The sequence below is a fragment of the Pseudochaenichthys georgianus genome, chromosome 18 (assembly GCF_902827115.2).
Source record: "Pseudochaenichthys georgianus chromosome 18, fPseGeo1.2, whole genome shotgun sequence".
Classification (NCBI taxonomy): Eukaryota; Metazoa; Chordata; class Actinopteri; order Perciformes; family Channichthyidae; genus Pseudochaenichthys; species Pseudochaenichthys georgianus.
Window position 1 is genome coordinate 11,618,723 of NC_047520.1, and position 24,954 is coordinate 11,643,676.

A 24,954-nucleotide genomic window follows, 5' to 3' on the forward strand; every position below is an offset into this window, starting at 1 on the left:
CAAGGGAGGGGGGGCATGACCTCTTCTCGTATAAGGAGATAGGATATCAAACGGTAGACATTTTACCTGTAGATTTTCTGAAATCAAAATGTGGACTTCAGTGCTTAACATGTTTTATGGCCAAGCAAAGCTTTTTGGATTTGGGGGAATATTTTGTGAACTGTTGTTGATTTCTCATTGGGGCCATGCGATTGGCTAGCTGCCAGACACCTAAACAAGTCCCAGCTAAAAAGGGGACATTTGAGATAAGCATTTTTTCTTTTCATTGTTCTTTCTCTTGCCATCTCCACCATCCTGGTTCCACCACTTACATTGGTTTTAATGTATGCATTGCACCCACAACATCCCTGGGGAAATCATATTACAGTCATTGATTCATTGTGTAATCAGAAAATGGCAATACAAAACCCCCAATGTTCCAAAAATAAGAACATGCATTGATAGTCAAAAATAAACAAAAACAGAACACATATCCAAGGGTTTTCTCTGAGGTGACTTTGTGATTATTCACAAGAGCTAGCGAGACTTTGTTTCATTCAGAATGCACACTCATCTCATTGAGTAATATCACAGGCACGTGCATCACTGGCCAGAGGAGGGGAAGGGTAATACTATCCCAGGTTGCTGCTAGAAACACCATGATGCTGCCGGCCTGGAAGCCATACAGCTTTGAGAATATAAAAACAAAAACCTTTGCTGCACATTCTGAGTATATGGCCCGGTTCGAGCTTACACCAACACCTGCATCAAACAACTAAGAAGACAACACACATAGCACACAAATCCCACTGGTGCTTCTGTTGGATTCCTTGTTTTTATTTCTTCAAATACCTCTCTAGCCGAGTACACACATAAACCAAACATAGCTGGCTGATCTGTGCTGAACTGTGTGCCCCAGATATCACAGGAAATAGTCTGGAGCTGTTTACAGATAGATTAACTGTAAAGGGATTGACACAGCCATGAAACCATATGGGAAGCGTTCCAATTTCGCCCAGTGTTGGAAATATTACTATGTTATGATATCAAGTTATCCCTTTTTAAACCTATCTTCCGATGTTGTGCTTATTCCTCATAAACCTACAACTACCTACAGAATGACAAAGCGTTTGTACTGGGGCTTCACATGTAGTGCCCTACTGTGTGATCAGCTGAGCGTGGTACAGCCTCATTGACCATGACTGGCTCCATGACTGCAGGCTCCTGGCAACTAAAACAATATTGTCAATACTGACAACACTTATATCACACGTAAAAGTTAATAACACTAAACATCACGTATTTTACACAATTCCTAGTGCCTATCCTCTACTATCTATCTTCCAGCTCGTCCATTGTCTTTATTTATTTTCAGGATTCTGGTTGCCACAAAATAAGGAAAGGGAGCTGAAGGTAAAACATGTCTTGTGCATCAGCTATCCATAAAGCAGAGCATCACAATGAACCCAGATCATATTGAGGGTTTGAGGAGAAAGATCAAAGCAAGTCTTGCAACTGAAATTCTCCACACCCCACATTACGGTATATGCAGCTTTACCATTTCAACTCTCGGCTTTGTGTGACTCACTTTGTGCACACATCATCGAGGAATACCAAAATGTTCTGCCTTCATTTCCCAAAGGCAGTCGTGAATTCTAGAATCCCATTTTTATTTTTAGCAAGAGATTTCTGTTTCTACGTCAGCTACTGTTGTCATGTAGCACAGTCTGTCCAGGTACAGACACCCATCAGTACCTTCATGTATTCAACATTGTAATCATTGCAGAGAAGAGCACGCTTACCTTGAACATGTATCACTTACCCTTGTTGGCACTACATCTGATATTTTGCAGGGAGAAACAATGTGTTATATTTAGATCGCACAGTTGAACGCTCACACATATCATAATAGATCACACATTACCACCTTGCACCACATTGCCCCCCCATTACCTCAGGTCAAAGCCAGACCCGCAGGAGGGGAGGATGCTCAAAAGAGTAAGAGAAAAAGGAGCTTCTCATCCAGCGGTGGACTTCAGTAGGTGTCTGGCAGCTTGTCAACGCGTATTTGAGTACTTTATTGTATGAGGAGGGTTTGTCTTTCAACGCTAAATATGGAATATGTAGTTTTAGCTAAGCTACATATCTAGGTTAGTATATGAGGAAGGGTTGGGAGGCCTGAGGCAAGTGTTGTTTGGCAACAGTTGTCAAGGGGAGGGGGAGAGAAAGTGGGGGAGTTTTTAGTTGTGTGCCGAAAATAGTTAGGGTTGGAGGGTGAACAAAATCGGTTAGTACTTTTGTAAGTAAGGGAAAGTCAGACACAAAAATGGTTGTTAGTACAGTTACAACAAAGGTTTGATTCAAACAGTCGATTAGTAACACTGTTTTAGTCAATTTAGTCAGTGATAAGTAGGTGAGGATTCTTTAAAAGTCCTCTGAAATGTGATTGCTCAAACCAGGTCCAACTTTGGACTGAATGTGTTATTTCATGGGCAAGGGTTTGTTTTGGTTAAGAGGAAACAAAATGAATCCATCCAGGCGAACAGGGTGACACACAAGCCATGCACTTAAATGCGGAGATGACAGGGATAATGAGCGGATGGGAGGAGTATTCCATTAAACACAACACAAACAGACCCACTAGTAAATAAAAAACAAGTAAACCATCTGGCACGATGCAGCAACAAGGGAAAGTAGAAGGGAAGGGAATTGCAGAGCGCTACGACACCAGACAAATGGGAAAAGTGAGGTTTCAATGTAAAGGTTTAGAAAAGAAAGCAACACAAATAAAAACCCATAGACACGTGGTCAACAGACTGACACGCGCTGGGGCTTGGGCAGCAAGTTCTCCTGTGAGTACGCTGATGGGAAGACGTTCTAACAGATGGACACATGCACAGCAGATGCAGGGGCACAACCACTGGACACTGGAGGTGTGGAGGTGCACAGATGAAATCACAGATGAAATGAATGGAAATGAGAGGTTTTTTTTTTTTAAAGAATGGAGAAAATTGAGAGGGGAGAAAGGACATCCCTGATTTGGGTGAACAGAGCAATTAGTATTCCAATGGCATGATGTGTCACTTTCCATGTTAGATATGGAGGAAATCTGCACCCGTACATGATTGCACTAGAATTCCCCCACATCATGTATTGAGCTTGAGGTTGCGTACTCATTTGTGTTAGATTTGAGCTTGAGTGAGTCGTTAGATAGAGACTCATAACACTTTCCTCCAACTCATGTGTTATGATGGATTCCGCAGATGCATTGCTTGGGGCATCACTTCTCTATTCACCCAGAAAAATGGATGTCTGTGTCCCCTCTTTACTTTTTCCCTTTTTTTGTTTCAGCAAGAAAACATGTGAGGTCGTTATTCATTTTAGTAAGTTAATTTGAAGTTAAAAAAAGAAAAACAAAGAAAGTGAAATTAAATAAATAAAACAGCAAGAGGGTGTGGCTAACATGTTTCATGGCCGTATTGATTATATTAGGACATTTGATATATGTATGTATATATGTTAGCCAGGATATATACATATACATATATGTATATACTCAATGCAATCTGTATATAAAAAAACAAGATTGGGAAGAAGGTTCAAGTCTCTTCATGCAAGGGGTGAGGCCAGTAAAGTATGATATAAGTTAGTGTTAGTGTTAATGAGGGGTCGATCGCACACAGCTCAGATGTTCTCAGGCAGTTCTCGTTATGGTCTGCATCAATGGCCAGACAGCTTCATATATTGATTCGTCCAGTGAAAGCAAGTAAGGCTGAGCATGTCTACTAACATCAGATTCTACCAGATTTTTGCATTTGCCATTTTATTCTCATGTATGAGCCTTCAGTACTCTTGAATTACATTTCTGCACCCAATTAGGGGTCTAATGACACATGTGGGCACTTGATTTAGTGCCCACATGTGTGGAAGGCCAGCACTGTGTCCAGGTGCAGGTCTAAGAACAGTCCCATCTGGTTGATTAATCAAGCTAAGGCCACTAATGGGATTAAACCCTCATTTGAGGCATACTTTATAGTGAAGGCTTTGGCCTCTAAATCAAGGGTTGTAAATACTCTTCATGACTCCATAAACCGCAGCATGGCCAACTAAGAAAACGGGTCACTAAGCGGTGAACAGTTCCAACATAGGAAGATCATCATTGCCTTTCTCTCGTGTTGTTAAAAAAGTTGTTTTGTTTACTTGCTCTCACGGGAGTTACTCGAGTAGGCTTTTTGTGTCCCTGAGAAATCTGCTGCGTACGCTCTATTCATAGGGTTATTCTAAGAAAATAAATCAGGGGGGGACAGGGATTACAAAAAAGTAAAAAGGTAACTTTTCTAATACTCAATTGAGAAAACATTTTTTGCATTATGATTCTTTATTTCTTCATACGGATAGTGTTCGAAGTAAAACAAAATAAAACAAATCAAAAGGGTCAAGAAATAAAGTAAAACAAATCAAATCTAAATAAATGTAAAATCTTTGTATTTGTGGGCAGACCTCTTTGGATGAACACGTAAAATATGTTCAGGAAGGGGAGGACTGGATGGCAATAAAAAGCAATAACATAGAGAGGGCTAAACGAAAACAGAGAGGTGGAGTTGTTCAGCTACCTTGGAATTGAAGGCGGATTGTACTTTCAGTAAAGCAAACAGAATAGAGAGAGGTAACGGAAAACCCAGGGCAAACCAAAGTATAAGACAATTAGAATGATATCTACCATATAATGCAGTTTGTTTACCATAGCGTGTCCAATGCCTGCGTGCTTCAGGAGAAAACAGGGGGAGGAGAAAGAAAAAATAAAATGACCAACCTTAAACTTAAGAAAACACACCTCAACCCCAAAAAAGTGGCAAAGAAAAAAAGAAAATTGCCTTTTATTTTCATTAACAAATATGAATTGAATATTCATAGATGATTTAAAATAAATGTGTGTCTATTATTTATATAGTATAACATCCAAATAAAGAAATAAAGAAAGCAATTATATAATTAGGGTAATCTACCAAATGAAATAACAGAAAAGGAATAAAAGGATAACAATACATTTGTTAGTGTGTAAGTCGCAAGTTAATTAGAGAAAACAACAGATGGTTCACATTCCGTGAATGACACAGTGTTAGTTTTTGAAATCATAAAAGGTAAGGGAAAAGAAAATTCACCAATGAAAATAATCAAATTGGAAGAATTCTGAAGCTTGTTGTTAGTAGTAAAAGAGACAAGAGTTAGAAAATCAACTTCCACAGGGGGGATTTGGGGAGTTTTGATGGGGGTGTTTGTTTAGAGTGGGGAAGGGGAAGAAGGAGAAGTTCATCAGTGTCAGGATTCAATCTGACGAGCTAATCTGGTCAGCAGCTGGCGCTGGGCTCTAGTCCATTTCAAATTGAAGTCCTTTTGTACTGGGCGAGGCCAATCATGTCTTGATCACTTGAATAGGTGCACATATCTCAGAAATCTTTCCCCAAGTAGTCATTAAGGGGTTAATGTTGTTTCAGAAAGAGAACACAAAAAAAGTATTATTGCATTGTAAAAATGGACAATTGTGCATTTCCAGTGATGTGAAGTCACTGGGGGCATTTAGGGAAACATCATTCATGTAGAAGATTCAGAGAAGGATAGAGAAGGATAGAGAGAAAGGTATTTCACTGAGGGTTCTGATATCTGCAGCAACCTAAAAGGGAGATGAAAAGGCCATTAGGTAACTTCATGTGGTTTTACACAATAAAGAACAATGGGTGTTCTCCCTGGAAGGAGGAACACAGACACCTGAAATGGGAAAGAAAACAATCAATGAATAAAGCATCATGTATGATAGGTGTTGTGAAGAAGGGGATTGTTCTGAAAATGTTGCTTTACTGTCTCTGGTCCATCAATATGTCCAGTGTTTCCCCTAACATTGTCTTGGAGGGGCGCCCAGCAACGGAGCCCCCTCTGAAATTCAAGATGTTAAAAAAAAAAAAAGTATAATCTTTTTTTTAAATATATATATAGCACCTTTTATTAAATAAACTAAACACTTTCATTTTAAGTTGTGAGTTTAGTGTTTTTGACCCTAAGAAACACTGATTTATTATTTGTTAATCAATAGCAATAATCCACAGCTGCTCTGTCTGCTCCAGAGGATTTAAAAAATATATATCCCAATGCCCCCCCCCCCCCCCCCAACGCAGTAAACCTAGGGGAAACACTGATGTCGATTGTGTTGCTAGTCCAAGCTTTCCAGCAGAAACAAAGTCTAAAAGTCACTTCTCATTGCTTGTTATCTCAGCCTATCAGCTCGATGTTGCTGTTCATGCTACTCAGTGGTGGTGCTCAGTCAGTATACTCTGTATCGGTCAAATATCTATCACTCAGATCTGCCATGAGTTTCCCTTCAGGGTGGAATGGACATCTAGAGGACATCTTATATTTTGATTAAAACATGTGAAATTGGCAGCTGCTGTGAGTGATCATATCTAATCTTAGCAGGATTTGGACTAAAAGGGTGAATTCAGAAGACAAGTATTTAGTAGTAAAACATACAGATATGACATTACATTGGGGTGAAGTGTCTTGCCCAGGGACACAACGACATGCTGACTGCAGTGGGGTTTGAACGTGTGACCCCCTGATCCGAACAACAACGCACTAGTCCACTGCGCCACACGCCTCCCAGATATAACTTGTCATGTTTGAGTATAGCTTCTGACGTTGTGAGTGAGTCTGTCAGGCTGTCCCTGTAGAATACACAGTAGGTACCGTGGGTGTTTGTGTGTGGGATGGATCACTGAGTGGAGCTGAGTCTAAGTGGCAACCATAAACAAAGTCCTCTTCGTGTGGAACACTGGTGGTTCTGAAGCATCATGCACACCCACGCTCTGATCCCAGGTCATGGCAAAAACCGGTCACACATTGTGTCTAATGACTCCTCGTATGCACTCATTAGGTGAATAAGATGCAGTGGTGGATGTGAATGCATGTATTTAAACTTGCACTGCTATCTCTCTGAGTTAAGAAAAACAACAGTTGACACATCAAAGAACAGATATGAAGGATAATCTCTATCAACTAGGAACCTAGTGACGGTGTATTACATTAGACACATGTTTGCTTTTAAAGCTGCGGCCCCACGAGGACGAAAACGGCTAAACGCATAGGATTAACGCAAACGGCTTCTGTCCACATGCAATAATTATCCGGATAGTGTCTGCCCACACGAGACCGCTCCGTTTAGCTCCAACCGCTGGAGAAGCTGCAGTACATATGCAGGAGCCTCTACGTGGCGCTGTAACTTCCTCCACAAAATCAGCGAAGAAGCATGGTTGTCATGGTTGCCCTTCTGTTTATTCTCCGCGGTGGGGGCCGAGGGAACCGGGCAGAGTTTTTCGCCAGTCAGCGTGTATTAAAGTTGAAATCTTCCGGACAAAATGATAAAAGTGCCGGTCAAAGGTCTTCTTTGTTATTTATTGAGCTTTAAAACAAATGAATAACGACTCTATATAATATAATGATAAAATACACGGAGCCTCTCTTTTTCCTCCCTCTCTTCGGACAGCGTCAGTGTCTGTGTCATGCAGCAGCTCATCCAGTAATCAGTGACCCGGCCGACTGTAAAAATAAACATATTTATAACTAGTTTAGGGAGTTTGAGAGGAAATTAAAATAGCTAAGGGTGATGATCTGACTTGAAGTGTGTGTTTTGCTGCAGCGGGAGGAGCTGCAGGTGAGCAGAGCTGCGTGTCTCCGTCCTGTCAGATTAGACTTCACTCGCGTTTAGGTCCATATCGAGAGAAAGATAAATAATCTGAATTCAGGGTGCAGTTTACTTTGACGTGGGGGTGAGCAGCAGAGGTGGGGAGAGGCGGGGCTATTGCCTCATCATTATTGCTGTAGATGTTGCACAAACAACTGTAGCATGGTCAATAGCGTCCGGAGCACGATAGCAACTCTGCGATCCGCCATTGTTGTTGTTGTTGGTGGCGAAACACTTCAGCACTGGCGCGGGGTAAGCGGAGGTGAGCAGAAGAGGTGGGGAGAGGCGGGGCTATTGCGCAATCACTATCAGTGATCTGAAAATGTCCGTATAGGGCGCACACACGGAGCTGTTTGACCCCCCAGAGAGTGGCGTATGCATTTCTATCCACCTTGGGACCCGTTGTCGTTTCCTCAGTCGTTTAGTGCCGTATTCGGTCGTCCTCGTGTGGCCGAACGGTCTATATGACACTAAACAGTAACGCAAACGACCGAATTCGTCCTCGTGGGGCCGCAGCCTAAGAGAGTTAGAAAATGAGAAACGTAAACATCCGCCACAGTCAAACAAAACCAACTCCAATCGTGAGTGTTTCATGAAGAGTGTGTTGACAATGACTGTGAGCCTTTTTAAACTCACTGAATGATTGTCTGTGAAACAGCCGGGTAAAGAAATGAGAGATTATTAAGTGTGTTTTAATTATGTATGTTTTAGGTGTTTCAATGGATGTGTGTATTGTATCAGCTCTTTGGCAGGTTAAGGGATGGTTGTGAATACATGTATTCGTCTGACGATCTTTGAATTGACATGATTGAAGTGATGGAGGAAAACACGTGGTGGAAATGAAAGGAAGAGATTACATTTAGAGGAATGTGTGCATGTGTCTGCCTTATCCAATACAGTACAATGAGTGACCATACAAGTGTCAGTCTGTAAGTAAGCTGTATATGCGTATACTGTAAGAAAGGTTTATTTTAGTTATCCTGAGCAGGTAAAAATGATATTGACTTTCCAATACAAAAAAATAATTATTTAAAAAAATATATATATATTATTATTATTAACGCATATAATGCATATAACTTGAAGTTGAATAAAAAAAACAGGAATTTGCTGAATGAAGAAAGTATATCTGTGTTCATTTTCATTAAAACTGACTTGATTAAATGAGTGGGTTGTTGGAGGAAATTATGTTTTATTTTCCAGCAACAAATTAACCAATCATTCCATTACAAGAAAGTCGACAGATCCACTGGAGTCAAGATTATAAGAGTAAAAGATAAAACATGCTAAATGAATGAGCTGCCACGCTGGAGAGAAGTGCAGCCAACTGAGCCATTGCAAGTCGCGTGAGGATCCAGCGGCGTTGCTATTATACATGTTGTACTGCATGGGGATTGTAATTAATGCTGAACTGGTACCCCATTGTCAAGATCAATAGTGCAGCAAATTAGATGTGTTCTATTTGTGTTAATGTATAGTAAGCATAGTGCTCTGGTCACTCGAGGAAACAGTGGACTGGCAACACAAATAGAATCCTGAGGAGTCTCGAACCTAAAGAAGAGTAGCAATGCAATAGTATCAAAATACACCAACTACTCATTTCCTTTTTTCATGCACTGTAATTTTCCTGAAAGCCAAAATGCTTGGAAGCCCTGCTTTGACAGCACCCCCCCCCCTCTCTGTAATCGACCCATGTGGGAGAATAATTCTGTGAATGGCGATGTTTGCTGATGAAGGATTAAGCTCCCAGTTGTGTAAACAAACACGGGTCCAGACAAACACCTTCCTGCTGAAACGGTCTCGCAGGGTTCCGGAATCTTCATGTACTAAGAAGTGTGAGGACGGGAGCGAATGCTAATAGTGTTGTGATTCACTATCGGTTTTGCAAAGCTGCGCATTTCCCAGACAGGTGAAACGGTTGAGACAAATCCTTTAACTCCTGCTGACGATCTACATAATGCCATTCACAGTAGGCAAAGAAGTAAAATGGTGCTTCTGTCACGGTGCACTTCACTGAACTACAGCCACCGGTGAATAAGCTGGATACATATATACTGACAAATGGATGGTTCAACCGAGCCAAGATTCCCAGTCCAGATAGATTCATCCTTGTAACGTAGAAAGGTCTAATCGTCGTTTTCCTATACATCTTCAGTTAGAAATAAGTGATGCAACTGATACCGTGGAATAGTATTATTGGGTGGGAGGGAAATGGGTGCTATTTCACTAAGCAGACATTTCACAGTTTGAATTGATGATTAGAGACTGTATGTGTACCTGTGGAAATATGAGCTCAATTTCATGTGGCTGCATCCATATCATATAGTGCCTTGCTGGGTATGTATGCGTGTGCGGTGTATACGGCGTTCTTCTGCAGCACAGACTCTGTGAGTGACCCTGTCAGATGGAGGAGAACTGGGATTCAATTCAAAATAGCTCTGTCGGGTACATTTGGTTTTGCGTTCATTCCAATCATCAGCCATACACTCGTGTCTGCCTCTCTCTTAATCTGGCTGGAAGTAATGGAAACCGGCAGACAGGCTTCAGGTGCAAATATAAATGTCACTGCAATTACTGTGAAGAGAAGTCTGCACACAAACCGCGAGTGCGCGTCAGTGTAGGTGTGTATGTGTGTGCATTAAATTGCACGATGTTGTTGGTGTATTATGGTGAAGGTGGTCAAACTGTTTTCCTCTATTGCAGTCGTGCTACCTATCTTACTCACCTCTATTTGACTACATGTGACATACTCCCTCATTGTCCTTAGAAACCATCAGGCGGAGATTCATGTCAAGCAACAAGTACTTATTAATAATAGACTAAGCAACAGTTGATGATTTAACTATTGATGCACAGCTTTTATGATAAACTTTACATTTTTGAGTTGATTTTAAAGAAAGACTATTCACTAAATGCTTCTTCAGACAGATGGTTATCTATCTTTCATTGGCATTTAAAGTTTAGGTTTAGGAATTCATCACAACATGTGGGACCTGTTTTGAGCATGTAGCTCCAGCTAGCTTGTTTTATGTATGTTATATTGTACTGTATGTCTTTCAAAACATGCTTTGGTACGGCTACCAAAGGGTACAAACAACAACACGTTTCTGATGTGGATGCAGGTAACAGCCACAGATGCCTGTCATGATGGCCTGTTCTCTTCCATAATCTCTTCCTGAATCTTTTAGCCGTTTCTGTCTCACTAGCATTTTATTACCTGTTTGAAGAATGTGCTACAGTAATGGTACAGAGATTTGTTATCTGATATAGGTCTTAGAGACAGAGGCATGAATAAACATGAAAGTACTGAAGCAGGTAGCGGCAAATGAGGCTGATGAGTGAGTGAGTGTGGGAACGCGGGCGGATATGCTAATGAGCTGGAAATGTGATGCAAATTAGCTTTTTCCCCCTCAAATGCACAGAACCTCTCAGTGTTGGTATCAAACAACGCGGCTGATATTAGCATGAGGTGGTTGTAGCCAGAGCGGTGCACAGCCACACACTGGGCTTCAGGTGCTGACCTCTGATCAGCATGGGGAAAGAATCATAGGGAACGGAAAACAAGAAAAGCACATCCACTTACACGCAACGACTGTGCCCCCACCTCCTCTCGGCTGGAGCATTGCTTTAAATGTCAGTGGTGAAGAACTCAGGAAGGATTACACAGGGGTGTTAGCATGTCATTATGTACATCAAACAAATCCACCACTTCTGCCAGGCTTCAATATCAATTCCTAACGTCACCATAAAGGCGACGTATGTGTTCGCAAAGCCGAGCACCACGCATGGTATTTTCGATTTAGCCACAAAAGCTTCAATCAGTCATTCTGAACGCATTATGAGGACTTCATTGAGATACTTAAATGGGGATTGTATGCGCTGTAATAGCGTCACTATCATGTCAAATGCAGTCATGAAACCTTACAGGTGTGTAGTTGAGATCAAAATGAAAGGGGTTTAAAGATGAGTGCGTAGTGTATTCCAGGATGGCTGAAGCAAGGGGTCAGGGAATGGGGTAGAGGCCTTTTCGCTCCAGGTGGGATTTGGTGTCATTATATTGCTAGTTTTTTCACATGTCTTTCCTCTGCGTACACAGCAGGTTTAAGAAGTAACGCAAGCATCATTCTAAATACTGCTGTACAGTAAATCAGGCAGACAATCTCTTCATTGAAGAGATTTATATATATATTAATGCTGTCAAAATTATTGCGTTAACGGCGGTAATTAATTTTTTGAATTAATTGCGTTAAAATATTTAACGCATTTAACGCATGTGCAGAATGGCCCGCCCCATACAGCTCACCAGTGGCAGTGCCAGGGTATGGCTGGGGTAGGCTACACCCATACCAAGAAATGGCTTAGCCCCACCATGAACAATGATGTTAAAGTAAGCAAAATAAAGTCCGCCAACTCGCGCGGAGAATTGCACAGACAGCAGTTAGTAAGATTGATTTCAGTAGCCACTTGTCTGGAAATACCGAAGACCAGAAACGGTTTTGAAAACTTTTGTCACGTAGTGATCGTCTTCTCAATAGAACATCTTTCATAATGTCTTCTGGCCAATCAGAATCAAGATAACGGCGTGGTGTTGTTGCAGGAAGTCCGACGGAGAATACTTTTGCTGTAGTACAGGGGTGCACATAACTGGTACGCAGGTTATGTGCGTAATCTGAAATGCGTACCGTCACTTGTGTCACAAAGCGCATTTGCGTACCGACGTATGAAGCTTTTCCAGAAGGCGGTTAGATCACCGGACGACAGAGTCGGTCTCCGTGTGCACAGACAGGCTGCTGTTAACGTCGGTCTGTACAACGGAATTGTGCCAAAACTACGCCAACCGGCTGCGGAGGGAGACTCCCCCCCTTCACTGGAGAACTGCGCTCAAACAGCTGATCACAACGTTCACACTCTGTGGTCACGAAGTACTCCACTAGCCCCCACCCCCCTGTCGACTTTCCTGAAGTACTCCCCGTTGATAGAAATCAACACGTAATGAATTAAGACCCCACGGTTTGATGATTGATAGGTGTGTGGGTTGTCTTTCATTTTGACATGCAGAATTTTTTATAATAAACATAGATACTGTATGTTAAATGGATATATCTGCCTTCTTTCATTTATCTTTCCATTCCCACAACAATATACATAAAGAAATGGCATATTTTGGACATAGTTCGACTACAATTTTGAATCGTTTGACAGCCCTAATATATATATATTATAACTGGTGGACGTAGGAGTAAAGCAACTACTGGAGTACTCCAGCCAGGGACAATTCACTACCAAGCAGCATTTGCAGACACAGTTGCTAAGTGACAAGTTGCAGGTAAGAATGGACGTGGAGTCATGGTGAAAATGAGGGTGAAAGGGAGGGGAAGAGGAGCAGCAGAGGAATTGATTAGTTCTCTCTTAGGAATAATGGCTGCCTCTTGGAGTAATGTTGGATGAGAGTGGAGGAAGATGAGAAATGGACTGATGGATGAGGAGCAGGGAGGGTTATTGCAGCTGATCAATGCTTGGTGAAATGGATGAATAATCTGAACAAGTGAGAGAGGAGTAGCTATAACGGACACGAAAGAGGTGGGGAGTGTCCAGGCTTTCATATTGATTAAAGGGGGAGGGGGGCAGTCCCTTTCTGTCGTCTCCCATGAAATAAATGGGGTTACTCCTCAACATGCTCTGCCACTTCAAACTTGATTTCTTAAACATGGTGATGTTTTAGTAACAGGGATTACAACATGCCAGTTACTGGATGATGAATGAAGGGCTTAAAACACTATGGTACATTTGGAAAATAATACATGACAATAAGTCTACCTGATTAATTTTGCAGTCATGATACAAGTGTGTTGTCACAGCATTGTCCACTTTTGGTGGTTTTCTATCAAAGGTTTTCAATCCCTTGACTTGGCCTGTTTCTCTATAGAACGACCATATTGTAGAAGAACGGGTGTATTCAGGCGCAGCGTACAGCTGTGTTGTGTGTTGAATATGAACACATACAGTTAGCTCGCAGCAATTTATATTATGCATGGCAGACATGGAGGCCAGAGGAAGTTTGGAATTTGATGGGGCGTGTTCGTGCGTGCTTGCTCAGCTGAATTACTGTGTGTGCCTTATTGAATTACTTGTGTAGTCCTGGTGCTTATAAAGTTTGTGTGCATTAAGTTGTATTAACCATTATTGACTGGGTGTGCTTGAGTGTAAACAACCGCATGCTGCCCGTGGATTCACAATGGTCCAAACTTTGAAAGTATCTCCTTCCCCCTGGACACTGCTGCTGTCGATACTTGTGTTACTCAAGTTTACTAACTTCCTTGTTTTTGCTTATTCAAGGAAAGTCAAGCCCTGCTGTGGTTGCAAGATAGCTAAAGCACTAACATGTCCTATTAGGGGATTGCAGATATGAAGGTTTTACTATTGAGGTTGAATCAGTAGTGTTTTAAATCAATCTAGGATAGGGCAAAACATCCATATACGTATTAATGTATTGATTTTTGAGGCTGTATTGCCCCCAAAAAAAAAAAAATCCAGTTTCTCTGAAAATACCCCAGTGTATTCTAATATGGTTCATCGTGGTCACTTCCTACATTATGGTTGCAATTTTCAAGTGACGTTTGCTAACTTGATTCCGATGAAGATCAACGCTTGCCTTCTCCAACTAGACTGTGGGCCGAGGGCCGAACATGCATTCAGCACGGACATTACTAAATCAGTTTGATCCATTAGTCAATCTAATAGCTGCATCCAAGGTCCACTTATATGAAAAGAGATGTGCATGGCTGGGGTAAAGAATGTCAAGGTAGACAGAAGGAGAGGGACAGCCAGAGACATGAGGACTGATTATACTGCAAGTGAGAGAAAAAAGGGAGGAAAGGGTGACAGTGACACAGAAAAAGGGAATATAAAAAAGACAGATATTGAGTTCAGAGGTCGCTCTCTTTTGACGCTGGCTAAGCTTCTGGCCCAGTTCTGTGACACAGTCGACGTAGAATCTTCTGGTTGTAAAGTGACATTGGGGAATACAAAAGAAAGCGTGCTTCCGTTTTTCTTCCCTTAGTAAAACAAACCGCTGTCTCTCTTTCAGTGCTCCTCCCCATCCTCCCACTCCTCTGATATTCCTTTAGTCTCAAACAGTAGCACTGCACTTCATTTCCCACTCTCTGTTGTGCACACAATCATCATCTCACTCGCTCTTCCTCTGATGAACAAACACAAAGGCAGACATACAAGCGCGCACTTCCTCTTCTCTGCCAGTGTGTGTCTCATGTTTTCCTCTGACTGCTTGTGGTGTCCGTTGGGATGCGAGTGCCTGTTAAGCATGCAGACAGGCCGCTGTGATGTGAGGCCATTCAGTTTCCAGTGATCGTCTACATCAGGGGTGTCAAACTCAAGGCCCGGGGGCCAAATCCGGCCCGCAACTTCATTTTATGTGGCCCCGCAAGAGCTTGCAAAGAATATAATGCGCTTATTGTACGGTTACATGCCACTTTACAGAAGCAGGTTGCCCATAAACTACATGTCCCAGAATGCATCTCGTTTTGTGACATGCCCACTGAAGAGACTTGCAATCATTTGACTTCTGCTTTCAGACATAGTTAATTACTAAGTTATTATCCTAGCCGATACTAATCCAATTCAGAGGCAATAATGTAATATAATACATTATTTTATATATATATATTATATATTTATATAGTTACAACCGGCCCTTTGAGTGCAACCTTTATGCGAATGTGGCCCGCGATGAAATTGAGTTTGACACCCCTGGTCTACATGGAAAGTTAGCCTTACTTTACATTGGCGTGTTTCTATCTGTCCAGTCAATTGGAAGCACGATATCCATCAGTATGTTTTCGCCATGGAATATCTATAATATGAACAAAACACTTTTTTTGCATTCTGTAAATGTCTCACACATACCATAACAAAAGCTACACTATAGTAAATGGCAGATTACAAATGTTTAACCCCATGATGCAGTAGTCATAGCTGTGAACACAAATAACGATGTCCACACCAACTAATGGCACTCTGCTCCTGCTACTGACTAGAACTACATCAGTAACTCTACCATAACTAATCTGGGTTCCAGTCAATGAACAGTTGCTCTATTTGCTGGTTGCACTTTTAATGCCATGGGAATAGTGATTATGCACGAGGAGAGGAAGCTGATCAAAACATCTGCTGGCTGCTCTCACGTCTTTCATTTGATGTCCCCATCTCACTGCTGGCAATGCTATTAGAACGTGTATGCAAATCTAATGTTTGAAGGCAATGCATTAACTATCAGACATTCATCAAGACTCCCACAGAACATCCGCCTCACCTGATCTGCACTTGCTCTGCTGCTCTCTGCAATACACACACACACACACGCAAAGTGATTGATTGACTTTGAAATATTGTAATGACAGTAATGGGCATAATAACACAGGCGCCAGTGGTTTTAGTTGATGTTCAAAGTACTCTCAATAGACTTATGGCTGGTATTTCTAGTTGTCAAAGCTAAAAGTTATCCCAAAATCAATACGCACAGACCATACAGCACAATGAAGAATGAGAGTTTCTTATTTAAAGTATGAATTGTGCTTGGATTGCTTTAACTGCTAGATTTATGCTGACTTGTATTCCATCGAACAATTATATACCGTACTTTTCGGACTATAAAGCGCACCTACATATAAGCCGCAGCAGCTAAATTGTCCGTCTGTCTTGCTCTCGTTCTGTCTCTCGGTTCCACTTTTACTTTGCCGCGCTACCTGTCTTTTCCGGCCTCCAGCTTTTCCTGCTGGAGCCCGCCGCTTAAAGGTGGCGGGCGCGGACCGGTCATAGAGCCCATCGGGTTAAAGGTGGTTAATTTTACCTGTAAAATCCATATATTTAGGAGGTTCCCTAGTGGCCGTTAGCTGTACAAAAAAAATGGGGGGAAAAGTCGCGGTTTATAGTCCGAAAAGTACGGTATATATATATATATATATATATTCGAATTCGACCTACTTCCACAATGTGTTCTATTTTAGTGCAGTGTATCAGATACATATATCATTTCCACCACAAGACACCCTGACATTCCATCTTTGTATTTTCCCTACGCCTTTCTGCATTTGCCCTTTGCCTCCCAGAGGACGATGGTCATCAGTGCTGAACTCGACAAGATGTCTGTGACAGTAGATCAGCACGCCAAAGGGCGGGAGGATGTGAGCGAGGGATCCCTTGATCTTTATACAAACCAATATGTGCACTGGGTGGGGTACAATGTGTGTGAATTGTGGGGAGAGAGTTGCAGTGATGAGAGGTCAAGGCGTGTGTCCTTGCCTGCCTATCATCTGTGCTCTGTAGAGATTAGCCACTGTCTTGGAGCAGTACTGCCAGATGCCACCAAGGGGAGCTCTGAAGCTGTTATCATCTGTTAGGAATACAGCATGTCTCCCGCCTCCTCCCCCTCCTCCTCTCTCTTGGCGGAGAGTCCCTATCACCTCACCTAATTCTGTCTGCTTCATTTTATCCTACACAAAGCTGACAAATTCATAGGTTTTGTGGAGAAAGGATGGAAAATATACACAGAGAGAGAGAGGGGAGAGAGTGGGTGAGGGAGACTGGCTCAGAGGCTTTACTTATTTTGGAGCTTACTGATGCAGCTGTAGATATGTATGACGTTGCAAGACCCATTAAGAACAACAGACAGAGAGTGGATGAGACTGTTGAGACTACTACGATAGCCGCAGCTGGAATCTAACGCTCGTCTTTTCGATGGCGGGGTACTTGTAATGCAGGATATCATGTTAGCTCCAGTGGGAAGACCAGCGGAAAACAACAATGGTGTGTTTGTGTGGATGGACTTGCATAGCATTTGCAATTGAAAATAGAATATGGACAAAATGTTAGCAAAGTATGATACAATTGAAATGAGCAGCCTAGCATTGTACATTCTTTGCCCAGCTTATATTGGTTAGTTTTGGTTAGACTGACATGGAGGTGTACATTTTAATGCAAGGTGTTTTTAAAGGCGAAGTTTGTATAGTTAGTGTTCATTATTTTGTCCACCCTTTGCAGTCATTCAACACAATAATTTTTTTTGCATAAAATGCACAGAGTATAAATTATGTCAAATATGATATGCATCTCTTGATTATGTAAAACAAACACAGAAAGTCTTTAGTCTAGATATGATTGACCTTTGTCATAAAGCACGAGGCTTACGGTGCCTTGCTAACGTAATAGACACTATTTGCAGCTTTTAGAATATCATGTTAAAGAGAAATATATTGTGTTCAATTGTTTCAATGTAAATGAAAGTTTAGAAATGTGCAGTAATGTGCACACGCAGTAAACATTTATTTTGCACCAGCATACATTTTGAATGATGATCCAAACAGTGTTGTCTAATTTTAAGTGTTATTGATCGTTGTTAAAATATGTAACATCTCGCTCCCCTGGTGACACTAAATAATACCAATAACAAGCATTTTCTATTAAGATTTTTTAAATATAAATGTACTTCTATAAATATATATAAAACCAAAAAGAGACTTATAATCATTTATTTTATAGTCGAAAAGATGATACACTTATTTAGTGAATGCACTTAAATGCCTGAGTTGAGTATGTATTGATCAACTAAGTATCAGCGCGGCAGTACACACAGGGTCAGGGGTTGTCAATATCATCGATACCCCTGTCCATTTGTCTCTCGCTGAGGGATGGCCTGGTGTAAATCTAGAGAGCTCTTTAACACTTAGACCACCTGTTATGTCAATTACAGTGATCCACTGAGGATTCAAGCTATTATGCGAGTTAATGGAGATTGCTGGGAAGCTCAAACCATAGTTAGTTCTAGTTCAAGGCGTGGACTGAGTGCTGGCGCTATATATCTACTCAGCTACATTAGGTTTTCATCTGAAGATCGAGGACAACGTGAGATTAACATAACACTACACGATGTGCCTGCTGTTTTTATGTGAGCAACAGGTGCTTGTATGTAAGTTTAGGATCAAGTGGTTTAACTCTACATAAGCTCTAAACCAGTGCTTCTCAAAGTGTGGTCCGCGGACCACTGGTGGTCCGTGAGCGCCCCCTAGTGGTCCGTGAGTATATTGGTAACATTTCACATTTTAAATAAATAAGTTAATTTAAGTTTTCCGCACTCTCGCGGGAATATCTCCGCAATGAAGCGAGATTACGTTTAACTTTCGATTGCATGATATAGCCCATCACAACACCTTCGTCACACATGTTGCCACTTGTCTGTACCATTTTCAGGCGATTTGTAATCTGTTCTAGAAAAACGATGTGTTTTTGGATATTTGTGGAGTTAGGTGGTCCGCGAGTGTTTTTTTATTGGTTAAGTGGTCCCTGGTATGAACAAGTTTGAGAAACACTGCTCTAAACAATACACGTCATAGACACAATTATATTCAAAGCTGTATTTAATAAAAAAGGATAGGAATAATGTAGTTAAAAAAGTATAGGTATAAGATGGGTAGACGGACAAGGCAGATAATAGTGTCTCAATGTGCTTGCATGTGTTACTTATTGTGCTAATGCGGCAGTGGGTAGGTGGGTTGGCTCCTGCTGTAAATCTTTAAAACGGTGTTGGCCTCCCAAATTCATTAAGCTAGTCTCACTCCGCTGATCACACCGAGCTCTAAAGCACAACATGTTGATCCCTGTGATGCTGCATTAAGTTACCACACTGACATATCTCATATTATTGCATTATGATAGACATTCTGATGTCTAGTTGGCATGGACATGTCACCCTATAATTTAACAGCACTTAGTTCACATTAAAAACCACTTTGTAGTCCTTCTTTAGTCTCTGATGCCCCTTTCACACCAGCGCCTTTTCAGCTCCGGCTCGGAGCTAGAGCCTGAAAAGCGCCGGGTTTTCCAGTTCACACCGGAGCTGCGCCGGCTCTTAGCTCCGGAATCCGCTTCATTTCCAGCTCCAAAAAATTGTCGGTCCAGAGGCAAGAGCTTTGGAGCTAAGAGGTGACGTCGCTTACGTCTCTCTTACGTCGAGGCGTGCAGGAAACTAAACCCCATGGGTCGACTGTTATGCCTGCCTACAAGCAGTAGTGCCTATAAACACACTTTATAAAGTCAGGCAACACTAACCAGGCTTCGTGTGATTCTGTTTATTTGTGCCTTACTTTGACCATCCGTTCACTGTTATCGATCATTGTGGAGAGAGGCAGACGTGTTGTTTTGTATTATTGCAGCTATCGGATGCAAGTAGTCAGTTTAGCTTCGGTTGCTATGCTAACATCACCCGTTTTATACCAGAGAAACTTTCATAACAGCGTTGTGATACCAAACAGTGTCAATTCAGACTGACACACATTCACTTAGGCTAAGGGGAACTGGGGATATGCATCAGCTGCTTGTGTGAGTCGGACAGTGAATACTTTAGAGCGGCCGCTGCAGTGTGAGCTAACCGGGAGCTAACGGGAGAATAAACTCCAGTGGAAGAGCAGCCAATACTGCAGCGGTCGGTAAATGCTGCAGAAACACATTAATAAACAATGAACCACGGCACTCTGGAGAAAAGTATAAGGTTGGAGAAGTCGTTATTCCATTTATTCTGGCTTCGTGTGATTAAAAGCAACACGATCATCGACCCGACGCAGTTGTTGTTGTGAGCGCCGTAATGGCTGCCTTTGGGGGGCAAATCAGCGATGTAAACGGTGACGTCATGACGCAGCAAGGGCAGCTCTGGGGCGCCAGTGGGCGGTGTGCACAGAGCGGGAGCTGAAAAGGGAAACCGGAGCTGAACCAGAAAAGCTCCCGCTCGGAGCTAGAAACTGAAAAGCGCTGGTGTGAAAGCCGCATTAAGGTCCAACAGTTTGAAAACCCCCATCCTCTTTCTTAGGATGTTTGTGCAGGCTCACACAAAGAAGTTACACTTTGTGTTAATGCATTCACATCAGGCCCTTTTGCTGCAACTTAAAATGTGTGTTATTAGGTCTGACAAGCCATTCATTCCAATTAGAATTACTACAAGAAATGTGATAAGTAAGCACGGCAAGTGTAAGTGAAATTGATCGTATCTCACTGCTGGTATCTGCAACTGCCAATTGATGACCTGGTGCATCCGAAGAGTCTCAAACATGCCGAGTGTGCACTGTATGCGTGTACTTAGTAAGTGTATACAATTAAACTTGGAAGAAGCAGAGGAACACTGCAAGTCACACACAGACGTGCAGGTTGCTGGAGCTCTTTGGTTTTCCATTAGCTAAAGGTCTGTAAATATGTGTAAGGTAATTTGTTCAGAAAGGGTTTAAGTGCAGTGTCACCTTTGATATATTAGGGTGCATTCCATTTGTGTAGCTGAGTACATGTGCATACATACTGAGAAGAGCACTTTCCCCACTTGCTCATTAATAACAATACAAAACAACGTCCTGGGAAGCACTCTAAATGTGCAGATGTGTCTTTGATTGCAACATGATGCATATTTACTCACTCTGATTGGGATTTTAGTATCATTTTCACTTGCACTGTGTTGTATCTTCAATGATTTGGTCATTTCATAGAATAACATGAAGCCAATTAAAGACAGACACAAACAGCACCAGCTTTCCGTTCAACATCAACCTAGAAAAAGAAAAATGTTGTGTTAAGATGGCGAGCAATCAAAAGTAGAGGACAGAAGAAAGACGAGACCAGCACTCCCTGTGAGCTCTGTGAGAGAGAAAAGAGAGAGTAAAGAAGAGTCAAAGGAAGCGGCAAAGATAGGTTGTGTGGCGGACAGAGGCACCACTCCAACTGCGGTGGCCCTGGATTACACGGGCAGTGTTTACCTGGCGCAGGTTGCGGGTGACGCGCACATCGTGCCAGGTGTTGTCGTTGAACTTGCCGTTGACGGGCTCCACCAGGGCCTCGAACGCCCCCGAGCCCAGGTTGATGACCAGCCAAACGGCGCCGCTCTTCAGGGACAGGTTCACGTAGTCTGCCGATTTGCCGGTGTGCAGCATGAGGCCGTTGCGCTGCAGCGTGCGGAAGGACAGCGTGATCTCGTCGGTGCTGCTCTGGATGGGCGTCAGTGACAGGTCGTAGCAGAAGAACTCGTTGCCCTTGAAGGTGGCTACTGACTCTTCCTTACCTGGAGGAAAAGGAAGAGAGGAAGAAAAGGAAAGGTAAGTAAAAGAAAAACTCTATGAATGCAGGATTAGAGCAATATTATGTGTTAAAAAGCCATAGCTATTAAAAGCCAAATAGGGTCTCTGAGCAGATTAACTTCTGAACACTGGTATTGCTCACAGGATCTCATGGGTCACATATTTTGAGATGAAACCGATTAGCTGTGGTTATTAATTCCAGTGTTACAACATGAAGTGTTGCTGCGGCTCTAATGCTTGCAAGAAATGTTCGCAAAAATAACACTTCTTTCACTTAACAAATACATGAAAGGCACATCATAGAACCGTATGAGAGCTCAGGAGACGGCATGAGAGAAAACAGAGAGCAAATAATAGGGGGAGCATGAACGTCGAACAGAAAGGGAAGAATAGGTGTTGACAACGTTGCTAATGCCTGTCAGTCTGTCTGCAGCATATGGCCTCTTTCCACTGCAGGGAGCGCCTTCACATACTACCAGTCAAAACAGTGTGTACAATGGACGTGTGTCAAACAGAAGCCTAACAGCAGCTGGGGAGGACGCAGTGCATCAGTCAGGAAGCGAAGGAACACCTGCCGCTGTCACAACATGAAGTACCAGTGCAACAAAATCACAGCAGTGACACCTCAATCACAGCAGTGTGAACACTGGAGCCACTGAGCATGAGATCTAGTTATTGTCTCCTATAATAACATGTACATACTGTACAGTGTGTTATGTATTGTTTTTATTTTACTATTTGGATCATATCATGTATTTCCCCATGTCTTGTACTATAGTAATGACCCCCAATGTTATATCGATTTATATAAAATAAAGAGTGGTTACAACAAAATGCTGAAATAGTTGGTGCATAAGAACGGCATATCTCTTGAAAAACTCGTCAACACTCATTGGCTACACAAATCTACTGGTTTTCCAACATGAACTGTTTATGAAGTGAAACTCAACTCAACTCAACAGGGGGGGGGGGGGGGGGGGTAATAAAATCTAGTTTATCCTGAAGTTCCATTCTAGCTCCGAGACCTCAGTGCATTTCCCCGGGGAAGAAGGCTGGAGCTGGACGGGGGGGGCTGGTCAGCTGGCAGACAGATTGAAAGCCAAATTTCATGAGCGAGTGAGTTTGCCATAGAAGCAATCTGAGGTGAGAGGATAGTGGAGATGGATAATAGTGTGTCCATGTCATAGCTGTGCACTTTGTACTGAGATATGACCATGGAAAGGTCAAGGTGTGGTAGCCTACATGAGGAAAAGTTGATTTTATTAATGCCAAGAAAAGGAAAAACTGCTGCCTGGAAGTCACATGGAAAGGTAAAGCAAAAGGAAAAGTGAGAGGCAGGAGAGTGCTTTGTTAAATGGCACGCTAACTGCCAGAGGCGGATTTAGGATTGTAGGAGATCCGGGGCTTAGCCCAGGAGTTGTTGGGGGGGGTGCAGGGGTAAAGTGCTATTTTTTTTACAAGTGGGGGGTGGACCAAACATCCTTTAAGGGGGTCGTCGCCTCCTCTAGGCATGCTCCCCCCGGGAAGATTTTTTTTAAATATTGAAGTTAAAAGCATCAATCTGGTGCACTTTGAGAGCAACATTAACCCTACCTAATAATACCTTAAAGGGGACATATCATGCTATATTTGAACAATATATTGTAGGGCCATACCTATATAAAGTATATAAATAGTTTTTCTTTCAAAATACCAAACAGATCCTGCATTTTGCCTTCTGATGTGATTTAGCATGTTTGGCGTGTGTTTCCATTAGCATACCGCACCGCTATCGAACAAAGCCGACACACCGTCCTCTTCCGATCCACTGCGCATTGCTTATTGTTTTATAGATCTATTCTCATCCACCATCTTTGTTTGTGACGTAAAGAGTGTAAGAGTCATGTTTCTGAATCGGGCACTCTGAGTGGATGCAGTCACAGCCAATCGGATTCAGACTGTTGCCTGTCAGTTCCGTTGCCTGTCAGTTCCGTTGCTATGGTTCCGTTGTTATGTGTACTGAAACCAGAGCCGGTATAATTCCACGCGGGAAAACAAAATAAAAATTGGAATACGTTATTTTAGTGTCTTAAAAGTAGACTGAGGTATGAAGGGTTAACGTTACATCTTAGAATAATTTGTAGTCATGTTCTGTATACATACTAACATATAGGGGTATTGACATAGTGTGGTTTATCTTTTTGTCGCTGCTTTTAATTTAAACTGAGCTGTTGTGTTCATCAGTAAAGTGGAACTTCTGTGTGAACTATTCATATCTTAAACTGCACTGTAACTTTGTATTCATGTATTTTTTCTTTTAATGTTTCTTTTATTATCTTTTACTGTTTTTAAATGCCTTTGTCTGAATGTCTTTCATTTTTGTAAAGCACCTTGAATTGCCTTGTGTTGAAAGGTGCTATATAAATAAACTTGCCTTGCCTTGGTTACTCCATGTTTACTAGCTATAAGATTAACGTTACAGTACATCACTCTTTTTCACTTCTTACTCAGTCAGCCAGAGTGCAGATATCACCATTATATTCACACACCTGAAACATCATCCATTTCTTCACTGCTGGTGATGACATTGTTGTCAGTTGCTGATACTGCTGCTGCTGCTGCTGCAGCTTGTGGCGCCTGCTTCGATGAAAATAACTTTCTAATATCCATAACTTAGGCTATTAGCTTAAAACTCGTCAGGCACTAGGAAGGATCACTTCTTCTTCAGAGCAGGGAAGGCTACGCAGTACGCAGGCTAATGTCACGTAGCGGCTGCCTCTCTGGTGGACTCCGGTACTGCACATTACTCCCGAGACATTTAAAAAAATAAAAAATAAATCTAATTATTATTATTTTTAAAAAAAAAATTTTTTAAGTGAAACATCCGGGGCTTTTCAGAAAACATCCGGGGCTTGAGCCCAAGTAGCCACCCCCTAGCGCCGCCTCTGCTAACTGCTATACAGCGTGAACATTAAAGGGAATGCTATAGCTCCCTTTGAGGAAAACGTAGACACATAATATGAGTGCATGCACGTGTATAAAAGAAAAAACATTTCACATGTAGAGGAAAAAAGAGGAAGTGGCATCAATACAGAGACAGCTACTTAAAAGAGCATTTTGGCTGAAATTGAAATTTAGAGC

At 42.0% G+C, this 24,954-nt stretch overlaps 1 protein-coding gene across 1 annotated transcript in view; it reads right to left on the reverse strand.

Annotated features, from left to right (window-relative positions):
• Positions 1-24,954, reverse strand: part of nrxn2b (neurexin 2b) — a 769,387-nt gene that overhangs the window by 385,653 nt on the left and 358,780 nt on the right. Inside the window, 2 exon segments of the mRNA XM_071206612.1 lie at positions 4,721-4,744; positions 21,517-21,818. Of these exon segments, the coding sequence (XP_071062713.1) occupies positions 4,721-4,744; positions 21,517-21,818 (326 nt within the window).